This window comes from Hipposideros armiger, unplaced genomic scaffold, assembly GCF_001890085.2.
Source record: "Hipposideros armiger isolate ML-2016 unplaced genomic scaffold, ASM189008v1 scaffold_5, whole genome shotgun sequence".
Classification (NCBI taxonomy): domain Eukaryota; kingdom Metazoa; phylum Chordata; class Mammalia; order Chiroptera; family Hipposideridae; genus Hipposideros; species Hipposideros armiger.
In genome coordinates, this window is record NW_017731355.1 from 6,380,944 (window position 1) to 6,397,500 (window position 16,557).

Genomic DNA, 16,557 nt, shown 5'->3' on the forward strand with positions numbered 1-16,557 from the left:
AAAAAAAAAAAAAATCTAAAAAAAAAAAATTCTTTCAAGTAGAATCTGGCCTGTAAAAGCAGGATTTTTACTGTTTTTCTTGATGTTTATTTGTCATAGGAAAAAAAAAGTAATTTGTGATCTCCTGAGGTGGAGAAAAAGGCACAGAACTTTTAAAAATGGTTATGACTGTAATTATTGTAGATTAGCAAATAATAGAAACTTAAGGTGTAACTAAGGAAGCCATTTAGGAAGTATTTGTATTTTAACATAATGCGAAGTCTTGACTTGTGTTTTTAGTATCTTTATAGAGCAAATCTAAAAGGTAAGTCATTAAATTTGGGTGTCAAGTTTCACAAGTTGCTATAAAGAAAGTATGACCTTTATTCTTGTGACTGAAATCTTTGGCTTATAGCTTTTAGAAGAGTCTTTTGTATTGGCATTTGTTTATGTACATTACTCTTATCGTTCATAGTGACTTTCTAGTCAAAGTTGTGGATGTGACGGATTGCAGCCAACAGAAAACATTTCGTGGACACGATGCTCCTGTTTTAAGTCTTTCCTTTGATCCTAAGGACATCTTTCTGGTAATAATTTTTTCCCTCTCTTTTTGCATTTTTCTTGAATATGTTTAAAATTGGAAGAGAATTAGAAAATTTCACGCAGCTGATAAAAGACACATTGATTTATTAATTGAACCAGTTTCCATATAGTTTTATGTCTGTAAATGTAGAGAAATCTATTGTTTTATTCCTGCAGGCCTCAGCTAGCTGTGATGGATCTGTCCGAGTTTGGCAAATTTCAGATCAGGTAAATTCATCAATTTGAATTTAAACCTTTTTGCCCATTTTCATCATATATTGAGTGTTATGTAATGTGTTATTTGACCAAATTAATAATTCTTTTTCTTTGTAGTTTGTTTTTTTGAGTAGCATTAAATACTGCTTTTGTATCAAATTCCATAATAATCTAATCCGAAAATAAATGTTGAAGGTTAACTGCTCCTTTACTCAATCACAAGGGAAGTGATAGATTTATATTTCATTTTTAGGTTTTGTAAATTAATGGGGGATATTCAGTCTTTATATATTTACAAACTGACTACCATCTGTTGGACCCTAGATGTTGGAATACAAAAATAAAATAAAGCATGGGCCACACTTGATTTGGAGAGTCACATAAACAACTTACTCTAAATCAGCCTGATAAAAGTTTTAAAGGAGGTATGAAGAAAGTACTCTCCAGATTGGCTGAGGGAACAGTTAATTATTCCTCAGGCAATCAGAGAGACCTTGGCATTTCTAGAGATATGGCTGATGAGAAAAATATCCCCCACAGATGTGCGTCAGTAGCCACAGTTCGTTCCCCTCATTGTTGAACTATTTAGGAGGATTGACTTTGACACCATAACATTTTATAGCAGATCTCTGAATTCATTTTCATAGACACTTTAAGATTCTAATATATTGGGTTTATGTGTGTGTGTGTGTGTGTGTGTGTGTGTGTGTGTGTGTGTGTGTGTGTGTGTGTATGTTTGGTCAATGAGTATATTGTTTGCTTTTCTACATGGGAAATACTGTAAGTTATTTAAGACTTGTGATCTTTATACCTCTGAAGGATTTAAAGTAACTTAGGTAAATAAAACATTGTCATAATTAGATTAAAGTAAATTAAGTTGCTTTTTTCTGAGTTATAATTCAATTTGAAAAATCCACCTATTAAATGTATTCAGTTCTGCATATCTTTTGGGAGTAGTTTTCATAAAGGGAAATAAATTTTCTTTTTTAAAAAAATCAGACATGTGCTGTTAGTTGGCCACTGCTACAAAAATGCAATGATGTGATAAATGCAAAATCAATCTGCAGACTTGCTTGGCAGCCGAAAAGTGGGAAGGTAAGTGACTCTTACTTTTCAACCTTTTAAAAAATTATCTGTTCCAGTTCTTGTCAACTTTGAATGCAAGAATAGTTTTTAAATTGTAACTCTTTCCTTTGGATTATAAGTTTTAGAATCCCAAGCCAACTAATTAATATTGGAAATGCTTTAAAAAACATTTCAACTTTTTACAAAGTACATTTTACATGAATGAATTAATTTTATATTCATTTTACCTTCATGTTTAATGGAACGACTCTGGAAATAGCCTTGTTATGTTTGATCTTATCACCAGTATTCAACATTTTGGAGGTACTAGTTAATACAGTTAGATGATAGAAAGTTATGAGAGGTTTGAATGGAGAAAGGAGAATGCTTATTTACAAATGAAGTTCTTATATATGAAGAAATCCCAAGAAAATCAACTGGAGGAAAAATTAGAAAGTTCAGTAAGGCAGCTGTAAACAAAATTAATATTTGAAACCAATAAAAATTCCTTAAACAAACAATAGCTATTTAGAAAATATGGTGGGAGAAAATAACATACTTATTGTTATTTTTTTAAAAAATTTATTTCAAAAGTGATAAAATAACTAGGGATAACTTAGTAAGAAATGTGAAAGATCTATATAAAGAAAACTTTAATATGCTATCAAGAGGAGTTAAAGGAGAATTGTTAAATAGAAAAATATATCCCATTCTTAGAAAGAAAATTTTGATGTAAGTATTTAGTTCTTTCCCAATCTATAGTTTTGACAACATTCAAATATAAAATATCAGTAAGATGTATGGGGAGACTGAATAATGCTGATTCTAAAGTCCACATGGAAAACTAAAAGTCTTCAAAAAGAAAAGTAATGAAGTTTAATCCAGTCAGAAAGAACGTATTATGATACCATGGGAATTAAAAGTTTTTACTGACTCATGAATAGATAGATATCTATTAAACAGAGAATGGATTTAGTATATATGGGAATTTAGTGATGGTAAAGGTGGAGAAAGGGAGGTTTAGTAAATGCATTGGCAAAGAGCATAAATACTAGGAGGATCATTGGAAACCACCTTGGAGGCTTCCTATCACAAGGTGATCTCCATAAAGATTCACAAATCTGCTATATTCTTTCAACTTTTCTGTATGTGTGAAATGTTTCAGAAAATAAGATTAATAACTTTAGCAATATAAAGAGTAAACATTTTTGTATGTTAGAAAATATTTCAGAGTCAGGACAAATGATAAACTGGGACAAGTGTTTGAAGCAATATGTCAAAGAGCTAATTTCATTAATATACAGAGAGTTCTTACAAATCAATCGGATCCCAATAGAAAGATAGACAAGGACATGAGCAGACAGTGTATAGAAAAACATGTACAGATGCTTTTTAAGATGTGAAAATATATGTAACCTTTCATACTAAAAAATATAAATTGAAGCTATAGCGATAGTCTATTTTTCATTTATTAGGTGGTCAAAGATCAAAAGTTTAGTTATATACTATGTTGAAGAGGGCGTGGTCGGTTTTATAAAAATAAAAGACCAACAGTACTACTAGGCATATATCCTATAAGCATATTTATACATATGCACTATAGGGTATGTATAACAAAAATGTTGTGCCATTGTTTATAGTAGCAAAAAATTGGAAACATCCAAAATGTTCATTAATAGGGAATTGGTTAAATAAATAGTGGTATTCCTGAAAGTGGAAAACTCTACCACTGTTAGAATGAGGCATATCTCTCTGTCCTCACATGGAATAAGCTTCAGATACATTAAGTAAACATCAAGCTGTAGAATAATAAGTATAGAAGAATGCTGTTTATTAATTGTGTGTGTACTTTTATATATGTATGTATCCATTCTTGTATAGTCTATGCTTATATTTGTGTTTGTGAAGTAGAGAATTTAGGTATGGGAAGGAGACTTTCTTTTCAATATATGCCTTTTTGTATCATGTGAACTTCTAAGAGTATAACTCTACATTCTGTGTTAAAGCAAATTGTTGGGGAATCCAGTATGTATTTTTTCTTTGCTTATAAAGCATTAATTAATCTGAATAATTTTAAAATTAACAGTTTTCCTGTTTGTAAATAATACTTTTTTTAATAAACCGTATTTAATAAAGTGGAAAGAATATACCATTTTATTTTTTCTACTAATCTTTCTTTGGAAGAATACATAGGAAGGTAAATTTCCTTTTCTTAAGATTTTCAAAGTATTCTGGCTCTATTTCTTTTCTACCAGTAAATTGGATGAATTTTTAGATTCAAAAGGCTTAGATTCGTTAAGAAGTCACATTAAAAATACTAGTAACTATAAGTACTCTGTTTTTCAGTACAAGCAATAGAGTGTTCATCACCCATTCTCTGCTTATCAGAATTTTAAGTAATTTTTTGACTCTTGTTAGTTGCCAGTTAAAATACAGATTTGCTTATTTTTTATAAGCTCATTTAAGATGGATTTTTTGCTTTTTTTCTCTTTAAATTTAATGTAATGTAAACTTTTGTGTAAATTGTTTATCTTTCCTAATAGTTACTAGCAGTTCCTGTGGAAAAATATGTTAAGCTATATAGAAGAGAAACTTGGAGTAATCAGTTTGATCTTTCAGATAATTTCATCTCTCAGGTAGGTTTTGTAAGTGACACTTTCAGTAATTTGAAGGGAATGTTTTAACGCATACTTTGCCTTAAATACAGTTGCAGTTAAATATTGTTGGTAAAGGGGAACAATTCCAGACTGTTTGCATGTGTGTACCTTCTACCTTTTCAGCAGTAGATAGGTCTTTGCTAGGTCCTATCTGAACTTTCTTCTTTGTGAAATTTGATAAGATAATCTTTTACTTCATAAGAGGTCAAATTTAACCATAGCATAGTATTAGAACAAGTTATTCTCACATTACCAGTAATTAACCTTTATTATTAAATGAGTTTTACTGAGACTTGTGATCATAGACTCTAGAATTTTAGAGCAGAAAAGGTTGTTGGTCTGGTATACTCTCTCTCTCCCTCTCTTTTTTCTCTCTCCCTCTCTTTCCCTTTATTTTCTTTCTTTTTCTTTCTTTCACACCCATTTTGCATTTAAGGAAACAGGGGCCCAGTGAGTCGCAACAGCTTACTAAGGTTCACTACCCTTACTAGTTCTCGTCACCTTGATGATGACTGACAAGAGGATAACTTATGTTATCTCTCATCCAGGATAATAACATTGTTTTAGATTTTGCTTCTAAAATTGTGTCAGCATAATTTTTCCATGATAAGGTAATAGCTGCTAGTGATAGTTGAAAATTATTGAAAAAGAAAGTTAAGAAGTAAGCAAACTTTGTCTTGTCATTTGTATGTCAGATCGTAGTAGAAGTTACATGGAATACATAGAATAAGGATTATAAAAGTTTGAATTTGGTAACGTGAATATTTAGTTTCAAATTATACAAAATTGTTATTTATTAATTGTTTTTCTTTATAGACCCTCAATATAGTAACCTGGTCTCCTTGTGGGCAGTATTTAGCTGCAGGGAGTATTAATGGTTTAATTACAATTTGGGATGTGGAAACCAAAGATTGCATGGAAAGGTACGATTCAATGTATTTTGTCTCTTTTTTGATTGTTTCAATTAGGTTTTTGTTTGTCATATGAAGCATTTCAGATTTGTAATTATTAGATAGTCAAAATGCAAAAACACCTATTCGTTTGTCTAAAGTCATTTAACCTTTTCTAAATAAAATTTACCCAAAGAAATGTATGTTCATATTTTTCTTGACAGTGTTTTAAGCACTTACTTTTTAATTTTTAGGGTGAAACATGAAAAAGGTTATGCAATTTGTGGCCTGGCCTGGCATCCTACTTGTAGTCGTATAGCTTATACTGATGCAGAAGGAAATCTAGGGCTCCTGGAGAATGTTTGTAACCCCAATGGAAAGATACCAAGCAGTAAGGTAATAAGTAATACAGTAGAACAGTTTCTTCAAAGGCTTTCATATGAATTTGGAAAACACTACAACCTACGTTATTTTCTTGGAAAATTACAATTCATGTTACTATATTATATTAGATGCTCATTAATGATCCTATAATGAAGAAAACTGTTTAAACTTGTTTAACCTAATAGTTCACAAATATATTTTGCTAAGAAACTTTTCCCCTGCATATAATGCCTATTGACTTTGACTTTCCGAGGAGTACCTTTTGTGAAATACTATTTTACTATCCTGGTGTTCTGGAGATTGTTAGTTAAATAAGGGCATACCTTGGACATATTGCAGGTTCAGTTCCAGACCAATGCAATAAAGCAAATGTCACAGTAAAGTGAGTCACACAAATTTATTGGATTCCGAGTGCATATAAAAGGTACACTACAGTCTACTGTAGTTTATTAAGTGTACAATAACATTATGTCTAAAACAATAATACTTAAAAATACTTTATTGCTAAAAAATGCCAACCTTCAGCTGATCCTTCAGTGTGAGTCGTAATCTTTTTGCTGATGGGAGGTCTTTATCTTCAATTTGTAAAAAACATCATATCTATGAAGCACAATAAAACAAAGTATGCCTGTAAATGTTTTATAGATAAAAATTGAAGTTAATAACTGTAACTTAGTTTTGCCTATAAACTTTTTCAGCTCTGAATTAGCCTTAACTCTTAGAGCTACCCATATACCTCTTACGCTTCGCCATGCAGCCTTACTGAGAGCTTGTTTTATGTAAACAGGCCACCTTGTTTTCTGCCTCCTTGCTTTTGTTCATTATTCCCCCTACCTGGCACATACACCCATTCACATTTCAAGTCTTGGTTTAGATTTCCAGTTAAAAGATCACAGGCTTCATACATGCGTTTATTTATGCTCAGATACCTGAAACCCCCACTAAAACTACACTAAGGGAATTTTTAAAAATGCACAGTCCCATAAGGCTAAAGAAAACAATTGAATTAAGTGGTGATGGTAACAAAATTTTGGAGGCAGGAAAATAGATGGATGATTGGAAACCAGCTTCTCAAAAAGTTGAATGCTAAGACCTCAGTGGAGGAAAGCTGAACTGCAGTTCATTTTGCCTGGCTGACTACTTCCCAAAGATTCAGAATTTGGTGGCACTTGGTACTTCTAGAAGTGGGGCTGGAAACAGGGGTGTTGGTTTAATAAGCAAGTAGATCCCTCCAGTCTCAATATTAGTATGCACAGCTAGGTCACTGCCCTCCCTTACCCCCATACATATTCTGGCAGAATGCTGGAGATTTCTTCTTTAAAAAAGTAAAATAGAGAAGGTCTTTGGTCCAGGGACATTGTGTACAGTTGAGTGGTGTTGGGTGAAGGAGAAACATTGCACTGAAAAGGATTAAATGAAAGTATGTGTACTTAAATGTTGAAATTCCCAGCTCACTTTTTATACTTGGCTCTCACAGTATTGTCAGCCAGTCTTATGCTTTTCAGATAGGAGATTGGAAGAATCATCTTTGGGGAATCTCCCCAAGGAAAAAAGCCTTAAAGAGAGAGAAGGTTCTTTTTATTATTATTATTATTATTTTTATTATTAGTTTTAGGTGTACAAAACAATGCAATAGTTATATTTTTCACCCCTCGCAAAGTGACATCCCCCTACCCCAATCAACCATCCTCTCCCCTGATATACGTATCTATCATAATTCCATTGACTCCACTCCCCGCACTGTACTCCACATCCTGTAACCACATATATGTCAAATTTTAGTTGACATGCAATATTATTCAACAGCAGCTTCAGATGTACATTGCAGTGGTCAAACCTCTCCACCGTCCATGAGTCTCCCTAACAAGACATGAGTCCATCTGACCCTCTAAAAAATATTTACAACTTTATTGATTATACGAGAGAGAAGGTTCTTAACTCCAGGATAAACTAACAGTTGTAAAAGAAAGGAAAAGTGATCATAATATACTACATCTGTAAAATGAGGTTAGGAATGCCTACCACCTAGAGTTACTGTCAGGATTAAATGAATTATGTATAAAGAATTAGGAAAGTCTCTAGCATAGCACTTTGTAAGTGTTGCTATTATTATTTTTATTTGGCCAAAAATAGCATTTACATGGTCATAATAATCTAAATACTGTATATGGATCCAACCAAAAGGAGAATATATCTATACTGGGAAGACTGGGGTAGGAGAATAGTGTACATGTATACATGGGCATAGGGGTGGTTGGAAAATGGCACCAAATCCTCATCTTCCCTAATAGAGGGAAATTAGGATCTGTTAAGTAAATAATGATTAAAACTGAAAAATAAAAAAATAGCACGAATATTTACAGGTGTGGAGGAGAGCATCAAAAGAAACGAGCAGAGGCTTTGCAGAGGACTATTTTCATTTTTAAATAAACGTTATACAATGTTTGATTAATTAGATTCATGTATAACATTGATAAAAACAATTGGTGAATTGTAAAATAATTTTTAGTTCAAAGGACACCTCTTATAAAACATTTAACCCTTTATCCAGAATTAACCACTTGCTCCTTTCTGCTTTTACTCCTCACAGTACTTATTTCTGTCACAACATTTTTATGGCCCCCTCCATAAATGTGAGGCAAAACCCTCATTTTCTTTTTCTTTTTTTTTCTATGTACTATTTCATGTTTATTGAAAATTATGACACAGGTCTTTTTTTTTTTCTTTTGTAATTTTATTTATTTATTTCCACATCCTGTGACTATATATATATATGTTTCATTATAGTTGACATACAAAACCCTCATTTTCTGAAAGAAACTTCCCTCCACCACCCAAAAAAAATCTCTACCAACTTGAGTACATAAACTTCTAGGACTATAAGTGAAATAGTGATATCTTCTTATAGCGTGCAATTATTAATTTAATTACTCATATCAAATCATGTGTTTAAATATATGAATTTAGAAGTATTTTTTTCTATTCTCATTTTGTTAAACATCACTTTTTTCCAGAACACAATCATATGTACTTCCATCTAAAAGATTTTGTGATAATAGTCTCTTTGGAATCCATTAATGATATATATATATATATAATTTTTTTTTTTAAAGATTTTATTGGGGAATTGGGGGGAGGGGAACAGTGTTGGGGAATCAGGGAAGGGGAACAGACAGGTAGACAAATTGCTGTTTTTGCTCTTCAGTCTAGTTGTGGAAGACTTCGCTTCACTGGCCCATGTTGGTATGATCATTGTGCTCTTCTCGGATGAGGCAGATCTGTCGCAGGTCATTGGTCGGCCGCTCCCAGCGGCTCCCAGCAGCTCACACCTGCTGCTGGCCGCTCACGCAGGCTGCCAGCCACTCATGTAGCTCATGGCAACCCACTGCAGCCCTGCTGCAGCCTACTCACAGCAGCCCAGCTCCAGGTCGAGCTGTTGTTCATCATCTTGGCTGTAGAGGCCCAGCGTCACTGGCCTTCAATGTGGGATCCGAACCGCAGCCCTGCTGCTCAGAGCTGGTGCTCCCAGGCGAGCTCTTAACCAGCTGAGCCACTCAGCCGGCCCAATGATATTCTTATTAGAATTTTATACGATACTATAAGTTTCCATTGGCTTAACATTAGTACAGTTTTCATTCATCTTACATTAGTAGTTTGTGACCTCTACAATGTATCTGCTTTCTATTTCACTTTTTAAAGTTATCTCACAAACTATTTATAGTGACATTCAGGTTATGCAATGGTATGTTTATATTCCTGGTAATCAATGATTAACTCTGTGTTGAATTCTTTGTCTCCTTTGTTTTTCTGTTGGTTCTATTTGTTTACTTCTATAAGTATCAAAAAATAAAATTAGCTTTAACTGAGATCATTTGAAGCAAATATATCTTACCTAAGCAATATTTTGTTCAAAATAAAAGTAAATGAGAGACTATTTTATAATTAGGGACTTGTAGATGACTTCTTTTCTGGGGAATGACTTTTGAGGAATAAAATCTTGTTTTTCATATTTGGGTATATACACTATTTCTTTACCTGTCATACACTCCTGCCCCATTCATAGACTATAAGCATTTAAAGTAAGGACTAGGTCTTATATAAATATAAATACAACCCTCATAAATACATTTACAAATTATTATTCTCAGGACATTTGCTTAGAGCTTACAGGTGCATGTTAAAAGATTTCCTTTTGAGTAATTGAGCAAATAGTTCACTAATACTTTCTAACTTGTATGAATTTGTTCAAGGTATCTAACAGAGTGGAAAAGGATTACAATGACCTTTTTGATGGAGAGGATACGAGTAATGCTGGTGATTTCTTGAATGACAATGCAGTCGAAACCCCCTCTTTCCCAAAAGGTATTATGCATGATGACGATGATGATGACGACGCCTCGCTGGTTTCAGGTCGTCCTAGACAGCGAAGTCACTTCCTAGAAGATGATGACAACTCAGTGGGTATGCATGGACTTGTGGATGTAATGATCCATCCTGTTGATTAATATTTTCAATTTTTTATGAAAATTTATTTAAAGTCATTATTGAATTTGTAGCATATAGCTAGAGCAGTATGTAGAGGGAGATTATAGCATTAATACTTATGTTAGCAAAGGTTTCAAATCAATGAGTAAGTTTGTTTTTGCAAACTAGAAAAAGAAGAAATTAAACCCCAAGCAAGCAGAAGAAAGGAAATAATAAAGACCAGAATTCAATGAAATTGAAAACAATAAAACAATTTAAAAAGTCAGTGAAACCAAAAGGTATTTCTTTTTTTTTTAGCTGAGCCATCCTGCTACCTATTGGCAGCTTAGCGGCTGCTCAGCTCGGGCTGGCCTTGAACCGCTGTTGCTCAGAGCTCAAACTCTTGAGCGAGCTCTTAACCAACTGAGCCATTTGGCCGGCCCCAAAAGGTATTTCTTTGAAAAGATCAGTAAAATTGATAAATCTCTATCCTGACTGATCAAGATAGAAAAACACAAATGACTAATATAAATAATGAAAAAGAGCCAATAAACCTACACTATCCAACATGGTAGCCACTAGCTCCTGTGGTTGTTAAGCATTTGAAATGTGGCTGGTTCAAATTAAGAAGTGATTTAAGTGTAAAATACAACCAAATTTTGAAGACAGTATGAAAAAAAGAATATAATATATCTTAGTCATTTTTTACTTTGAGTACATGCTGAAATTATAATGTTTTAAATGTAATATATTATTAAAATTAATGACCCCTATTTCTTTTTACTTTTTAAAATATGGATACTAGATAATTTAAAATTACTTAGGTAGTTCACATTGTGTTTCTGTGAGACAGTACTGCTGTTTATATAATAAGGATAGTAGGAGAATATTATGAGCAACTTTGTGCCCATAAATCCAACAACTTAGATGAAGTGGTAAAATTCCTTGAAAGACACAAACTACCAGGCTAGCTCAAGAAGAAATAGCCTGAATAGTACTGTATCTACTAAAGTAATTGTGACTGTACTTAAAAACCTTCAAATAAAGTACCTGTTACAACAACTTACATGCTGAAATAACACATTTGAATGTTAACAAGTAGAATGTCAATGTACGGTGGTAAATTGTGCAGCATTTAAAACAGGGTTTATAGAAAAGCAGTCCTCAAATGTTTTGGTCTCAAGAGCTCATTATACTCTTAAATATTAGGAAGTCAGGCTCATAGTGGCAGATACAAGTTTTCCAATATTCTGATTTTTGCTTGAAAGCTTAAATTTCATCATTGGCAACAAATTCTGTCAGTTAAATTCATTTTCAAGAAAATGTTTGCCGAATATCCAAGTCTTCATACCCATAGTTTATCTGGCATTCTTTCAAGTGAAAATGGTGTTTCATGAAAAAAATCAGTTCAGCTTACAACTGAATTGCACAAATGCTTCTTTTTTGAGAGACAGCCATCATACTTCTTTATGCACACTTCCAATTTTCACCCAGAACATTTTTTAAAAGATATGCAAAGATCAGGATTTAATAAAATTAATATTCTTACTGCAATTGAGTGGTGGTTAACAATGCATTGGCTGCTAATACAGATTGGTTCCCCTGCCTTGATTTATACTAAGGCACAAGCAGTTTTACCCTTTATTGCTTTTGTACCATCACTGCAAATGTTAACACAGTGAAAGAGGCAAATAGCATGTTAGTATTAAGTATGAATAGAAAAGATGATTAGATTTCATAATGCTTTTCTTTTTCCAAGTCATTGATATTTATGATTCTCTAATTACAATCTTTTGTATTTTAGATGCTACAATGCTAAAGACTGGTTCTAGTCTTCTCAAAGAGGAGGAGGAAGATGATCAGGCAGACAGCATTCACAATCTACCACTCATAACACCCCAAAGGCCAGTTTATGATGGGCCTATGCCAACACCCCGGCAAAAGCCCTTTCAGTCAGGTTCTACACCCTTGCATCTAACTCACAGATTTATGGTAAGCCTTCTATCTACTCTTAACTTTTAAATAATTGTATCGCACTTTTAAGCATTTTATTTCACTATAGTTAATTTGTTTGGTAAAAAATGTTTTTTAAAAACTTGATTAACTGGCCTGAAGCACTTCAGTTTATTTTAATTTTGTGGTTGATTTATTTTATGATTAACTCACAGCCTTAGTCTTATTTCCTATTATTGAAAATTGTGTTAAATAAAATTCTGCTTTGCAAAATGATACGTAATAAACCTACGTAAATGTTACTGTGTATCTTGTAATATCTCTTGGCTATACTTCTAAACCTTATTTCTCATATGAGTTTTTATATAGGAGATGATACTGATTCTAAAACACTAGTTATAGTGTTTTTTTAAAAGGCAGCTCCTATAGTATATTCAAAGATGATACATGCTATGAAAAAAAACCAACTATCTGCCCTTTTTTCCGTACCCCACCCCACTGGAATAATATAAGCTCACCAAGGATAAAGATTTTTCTGTTTGGTTTACTGATAGCTCTTAGAACAAGATATGGCACAGTTGACATTAAATCTATATTTCCTGAGTGGATGAATGACTATATTAGCTTTTTGTCCTAAGTTTGAGAACTAAAATATTTACAATTTCTATTTGTTCATTATTTGAGGTTTTCCACTGAGGACTTTGCGTGTCCTTTTTGAAAAGTATAGGCCTGGCATAAGTTTATATGTAAATATTAAAGATGATGTTTTATTTCAATCAAACTTTGCCATCAGTAATCATCATCAATAAATCTTACTTTTTGATTATTGTTAACTTTTATTTATATAAAGTTATATTTCTGGTAGAGGAAAGGAAGCACTAGGGCCTATTGTGAGCCTATAGTGTATATCAGTGGAAGATAAGTTTTCAAAATGGTATCAATTTATTTTGCCTTACAATGTATATATTTATTCTTATAATATAAACCAGTTATTTGGAACAGAAAAATGTGCTGTCATTTACATCTATACTTGTAAGTAAATAAAATTTTGAAATGTTTCTTTTGAGGAATTTAATGGTTTGGTTATTCAAAGGTAAGTTATAAAGTATTTTTTTCAATGACAGTAATGTAATTTAAAAATATTAAATGATATATTCCAGTTCCTAATAAATAAGTACATATGTACCTACTAATAAAGAAAAGAATAATTAGTTATTGTAGCTCAGATATCACTACTGTTACCTAAAACTATTTAGAGGTAGATGAGCTGTGGTTGCTCCTATAACTTGATACAGACTGAATTATAATATTTGTTGATTTCTACTTCTTTAGCCTACTGATTCTAGCTAGTTTTTCTCAGACTTGTATCTAACCTTACATGTTTGTAGGTGTGGAACTCTGTTGGAATTATTCGCTGCTATAATGATGAGCAAGACAATGCCATAGATGTGGAGTTCCATGATACCTCCATATACCATGCGACACACTTATCAAACATTTTGAATTATACAGTAGCAGATCTTTCCTGGGAAGCTATTTTGTTGGCATGTGAAAGCACTGATGAACTAGCAAGGTAAATTCGAGATTAGTAGGAAGAATTTGTCACTGTTGAACTATTAGATACAATTGTTTAAATTCAATACAAAAAATTAATACAGCAAAATGATATTTTTTTTGTAGTGTGGAATTTTAGAAAGAAGAGTTTAGTACAAATACTGGCCAACCCAAAAAACCTCAGAACATGTCTGTTTTTGCCTAATTATCCACTTGTTACATTCTCTACTATGTGAAAATGACATGACATGATTTGTAATGCAAAACAAATGGGACTATTTTTTACATTTTGTTGTGTTTTTATTAGTGTTATAAGAATAACATAATTTTAAACAAACAAGTGCAGAATTTTTAGAAAATGAAAGTTACTCTCAGAATTCTTAGATATAACTACGGTTAACAGTGTATGTATTGTCCTAGATTTATATTTGTATGAACCCTCCCCCTTTTATATTTACTTATTGAGGTATGATTTATATACAATAAAGGACACCCATTTTAGGTTTACAGTTTGATAAGTTTGACAAATGTGTATATACTCAGGTAACCATTATCACAATCAGTATATATTTTTTATCACTCAGAAATGTTCCCCCAGGCTGGCCGAGTGGCCCAGTTGGTTAAGAGCTTGCTCAAGAGTGTGAGCTCTGAACAATAGGGTCACCGGTTTGATTCCCACATAGGCCAGTGAGCTGCCCCCCAACTGAGCTGCCAACAGGTGGCAGGATGGCTCAGCTGGTGAGAACATGTGCTCCTAATAACAAGGTTGCCTGTTCGAGATGGTGAACTATGCCCGCCTGCAACTAAAGGCTGAGCTTAAAACGTTGAGCTGAGCAGCTGCCTGGGTGGCTCAGGGGATAGAGCCTGCGCTCTTAACAAGGCTGCTGGTTCGACTCCAGCATGGGATGGTGGCTACGCCCACCCACAACTAATTGAACACAGCACCTTGAGCTGAGCAGCGTGACTGGACTTGGAGCTGAGCTTGCTGCGCCCTCCACAACTAAGATTGAAGGACAGCAATGTGGCTGTTCCCCTCCCCTAATTCCCCAATTTAAAAAAAAAAAAGAAAAAGAAAAATGTTCCCCCATATCCTTTCCAGTTAACACAATCCCAGCTTTGGGCAGTTACTGACCTGGGGTTTCTTTTGTTGTTGTTGTTTTGGGGGTGCTTTTTGTTTGTTTTTTTGTCACTATAGATTAGATTTGAAACTTCTCTTTAAAAGAAAACCACACAAAAAATATTATCGTTCTATTAATCTGATATATATATATTTTTTTTTCTTAATATATTTTAGACTTCTTAGATATTTTGGTAGGTAGGTAGGTAGGTAGATAGACAAAAAATTATGATGGAAAAGCAGCGGATAGTCCATATTTTTTTTTAAAGAAGAAAAAATATTTTACTAACCTTTTGGTATTTCAGCCAGATTGATCTCTCCTGATCTCTTTTCTTCAGCTGATTATAATGTTTATACACGTAATCATAGATTTTACTAACTCCCAGGTGATTTGAAATTCAAATACTTCTGATTGCTTGCTGCTCAAAGTGTAGTTCACAAACTGTGGGACATGGGTCACCTCAGAGCTTGTTGAAAACACAGACACTCAGACCCCACCCCAGACCTTCTGAATCAGAGCCTGCATTTTAATAAGATTCTCAGGTCACTGAGCATGTATTAAAGTCTGAGGAAACATTATATTAGGTCATTTTTTTTAATAATTTTTTTTTTCCAGTTACAGTTGACATACAATATTATATTAGTTTCAGCTGTATATCAGGTCATTTTAACTGGTTTCCTAATTTATATATTATAAAATCAACTCAATACTTACTATTGAATCAAATCAGTTTATTAAAATAAATCACTGTTGACTTGGTGTCTCTAATTTAGAATATCTTACAGAATTAGAACTTTTATTTCCATGTACAATTTTGTCTTCAGATAGTCTTCTCTTTATTTTCTTAGTTATATTATTTCATAGCCGTGTACAGTATTACCTTTTCTTTTTTTTAAAGATTTTATTGGGGAATTGGGGGAGGGGAATAATGTTGGGGAATTGGAATAGACAAGTTGCTGTCAATTTTGTTCTTTAGTCTAGTTGTGGAGGATGTCGCTTCACTGGCCCATGTTGGTATTATCATTGCGCTCTTCCCGGGTGAGGCAGTCACTCTCCGGCCATTGGACGGCCGCTCACGGCAGCTCAGGCCCGCTGCCGGCCAGCCCCACTGCAGCCTATGCCGTCGCTGGTGACTCGCAGCAGCCCAGCTCCAGGTCGAGCTGTTGTTCACCATCTTAGCTGTAGAGGGCACAGCGTCACTGGCCCTCATGTGGGATCCGAACTGGGGCCCTGCTGTTTAGAGCTGGTGTCCCAAGCCAACTCTTAACCAATGCGTCACTCGGCCGGTCCACCTTTTCATTTTAAAATTGAATTTTTAAATTACTATTCAGAAAGTACTGCTTCAGATTACCAATACTATGGTATCTGCATTCTGAAACCTAAGTTTAATAATAATTTACATGTACACATATACAAAGAAAAAAGTAGAAGCACATCAAATTGTAGGCAGTGGTTGGTAATCTTGCTGGTGGGGATTATATGTGATTTTTTTTTTCTTTTTCTCATTGTGTTCTCTCATCTTAAGTTTTCTTTCCCCCCCCCCCCCCTTTTTTTTTTTTTTGGAAATAAGAGAACTGTTGCCTAATGTTTTGTTTCTTTTTTTTCTTCTGGGTTTTTTTTTTTCTTTTTCTTTTTTTTTGGTTGCCTGACATTTTGAAGCTTCCTTCCTTTTTTAAAAATTGGTTGTGATTTTTG

At 33.5% G+C, this 16,557-nt stretch overlaps 1 protein-coding gene across 1 annotated transcript in view; it reads left to right on the top strand.

Annotated features, from left to right (window-relative positions):
• The window catches only part of WDHD1 (WD repeat and HMG-box DNA binding protein 1), a 52,504-nt gene that overhangs the window by 17,771 nt on the left and 18,176 nt on the right, over positions 1–16,557 (top strand). Inside the window, exons 5-13 of the mRNA XM_019646109.1 lie at positions 455–566; positions 739–789; positions 1,777–1,872; positions 4,386–4,478; positions 5,316–5,422; positions 5,644–5,785; positions 10,024–10,234; positions 12,042–12,229; positions 13,579–13,763. Coding sequence (XP_019501654.1) covers positions 455–566; positions 739–789; positions 1,777–1,872; positions 4,386–4,478; positions 5,316–5,422; positions 5,644–5,785; positions 10,024–10,234; positions 12,042–12,229; positions 13,579–13,763 — 1,185 coding nt within the window. The remainder of the gene's footprint in view (positions 1–454; positions 567–738; positions 790–1,776; positions 1,873–4,385; positions 4,479–5,315; positions 5,423–5,643; positions 5,786–10,023; positions 10,235–12,041; positions 12,230–13,578; positions 13,764–16,557) is intronic.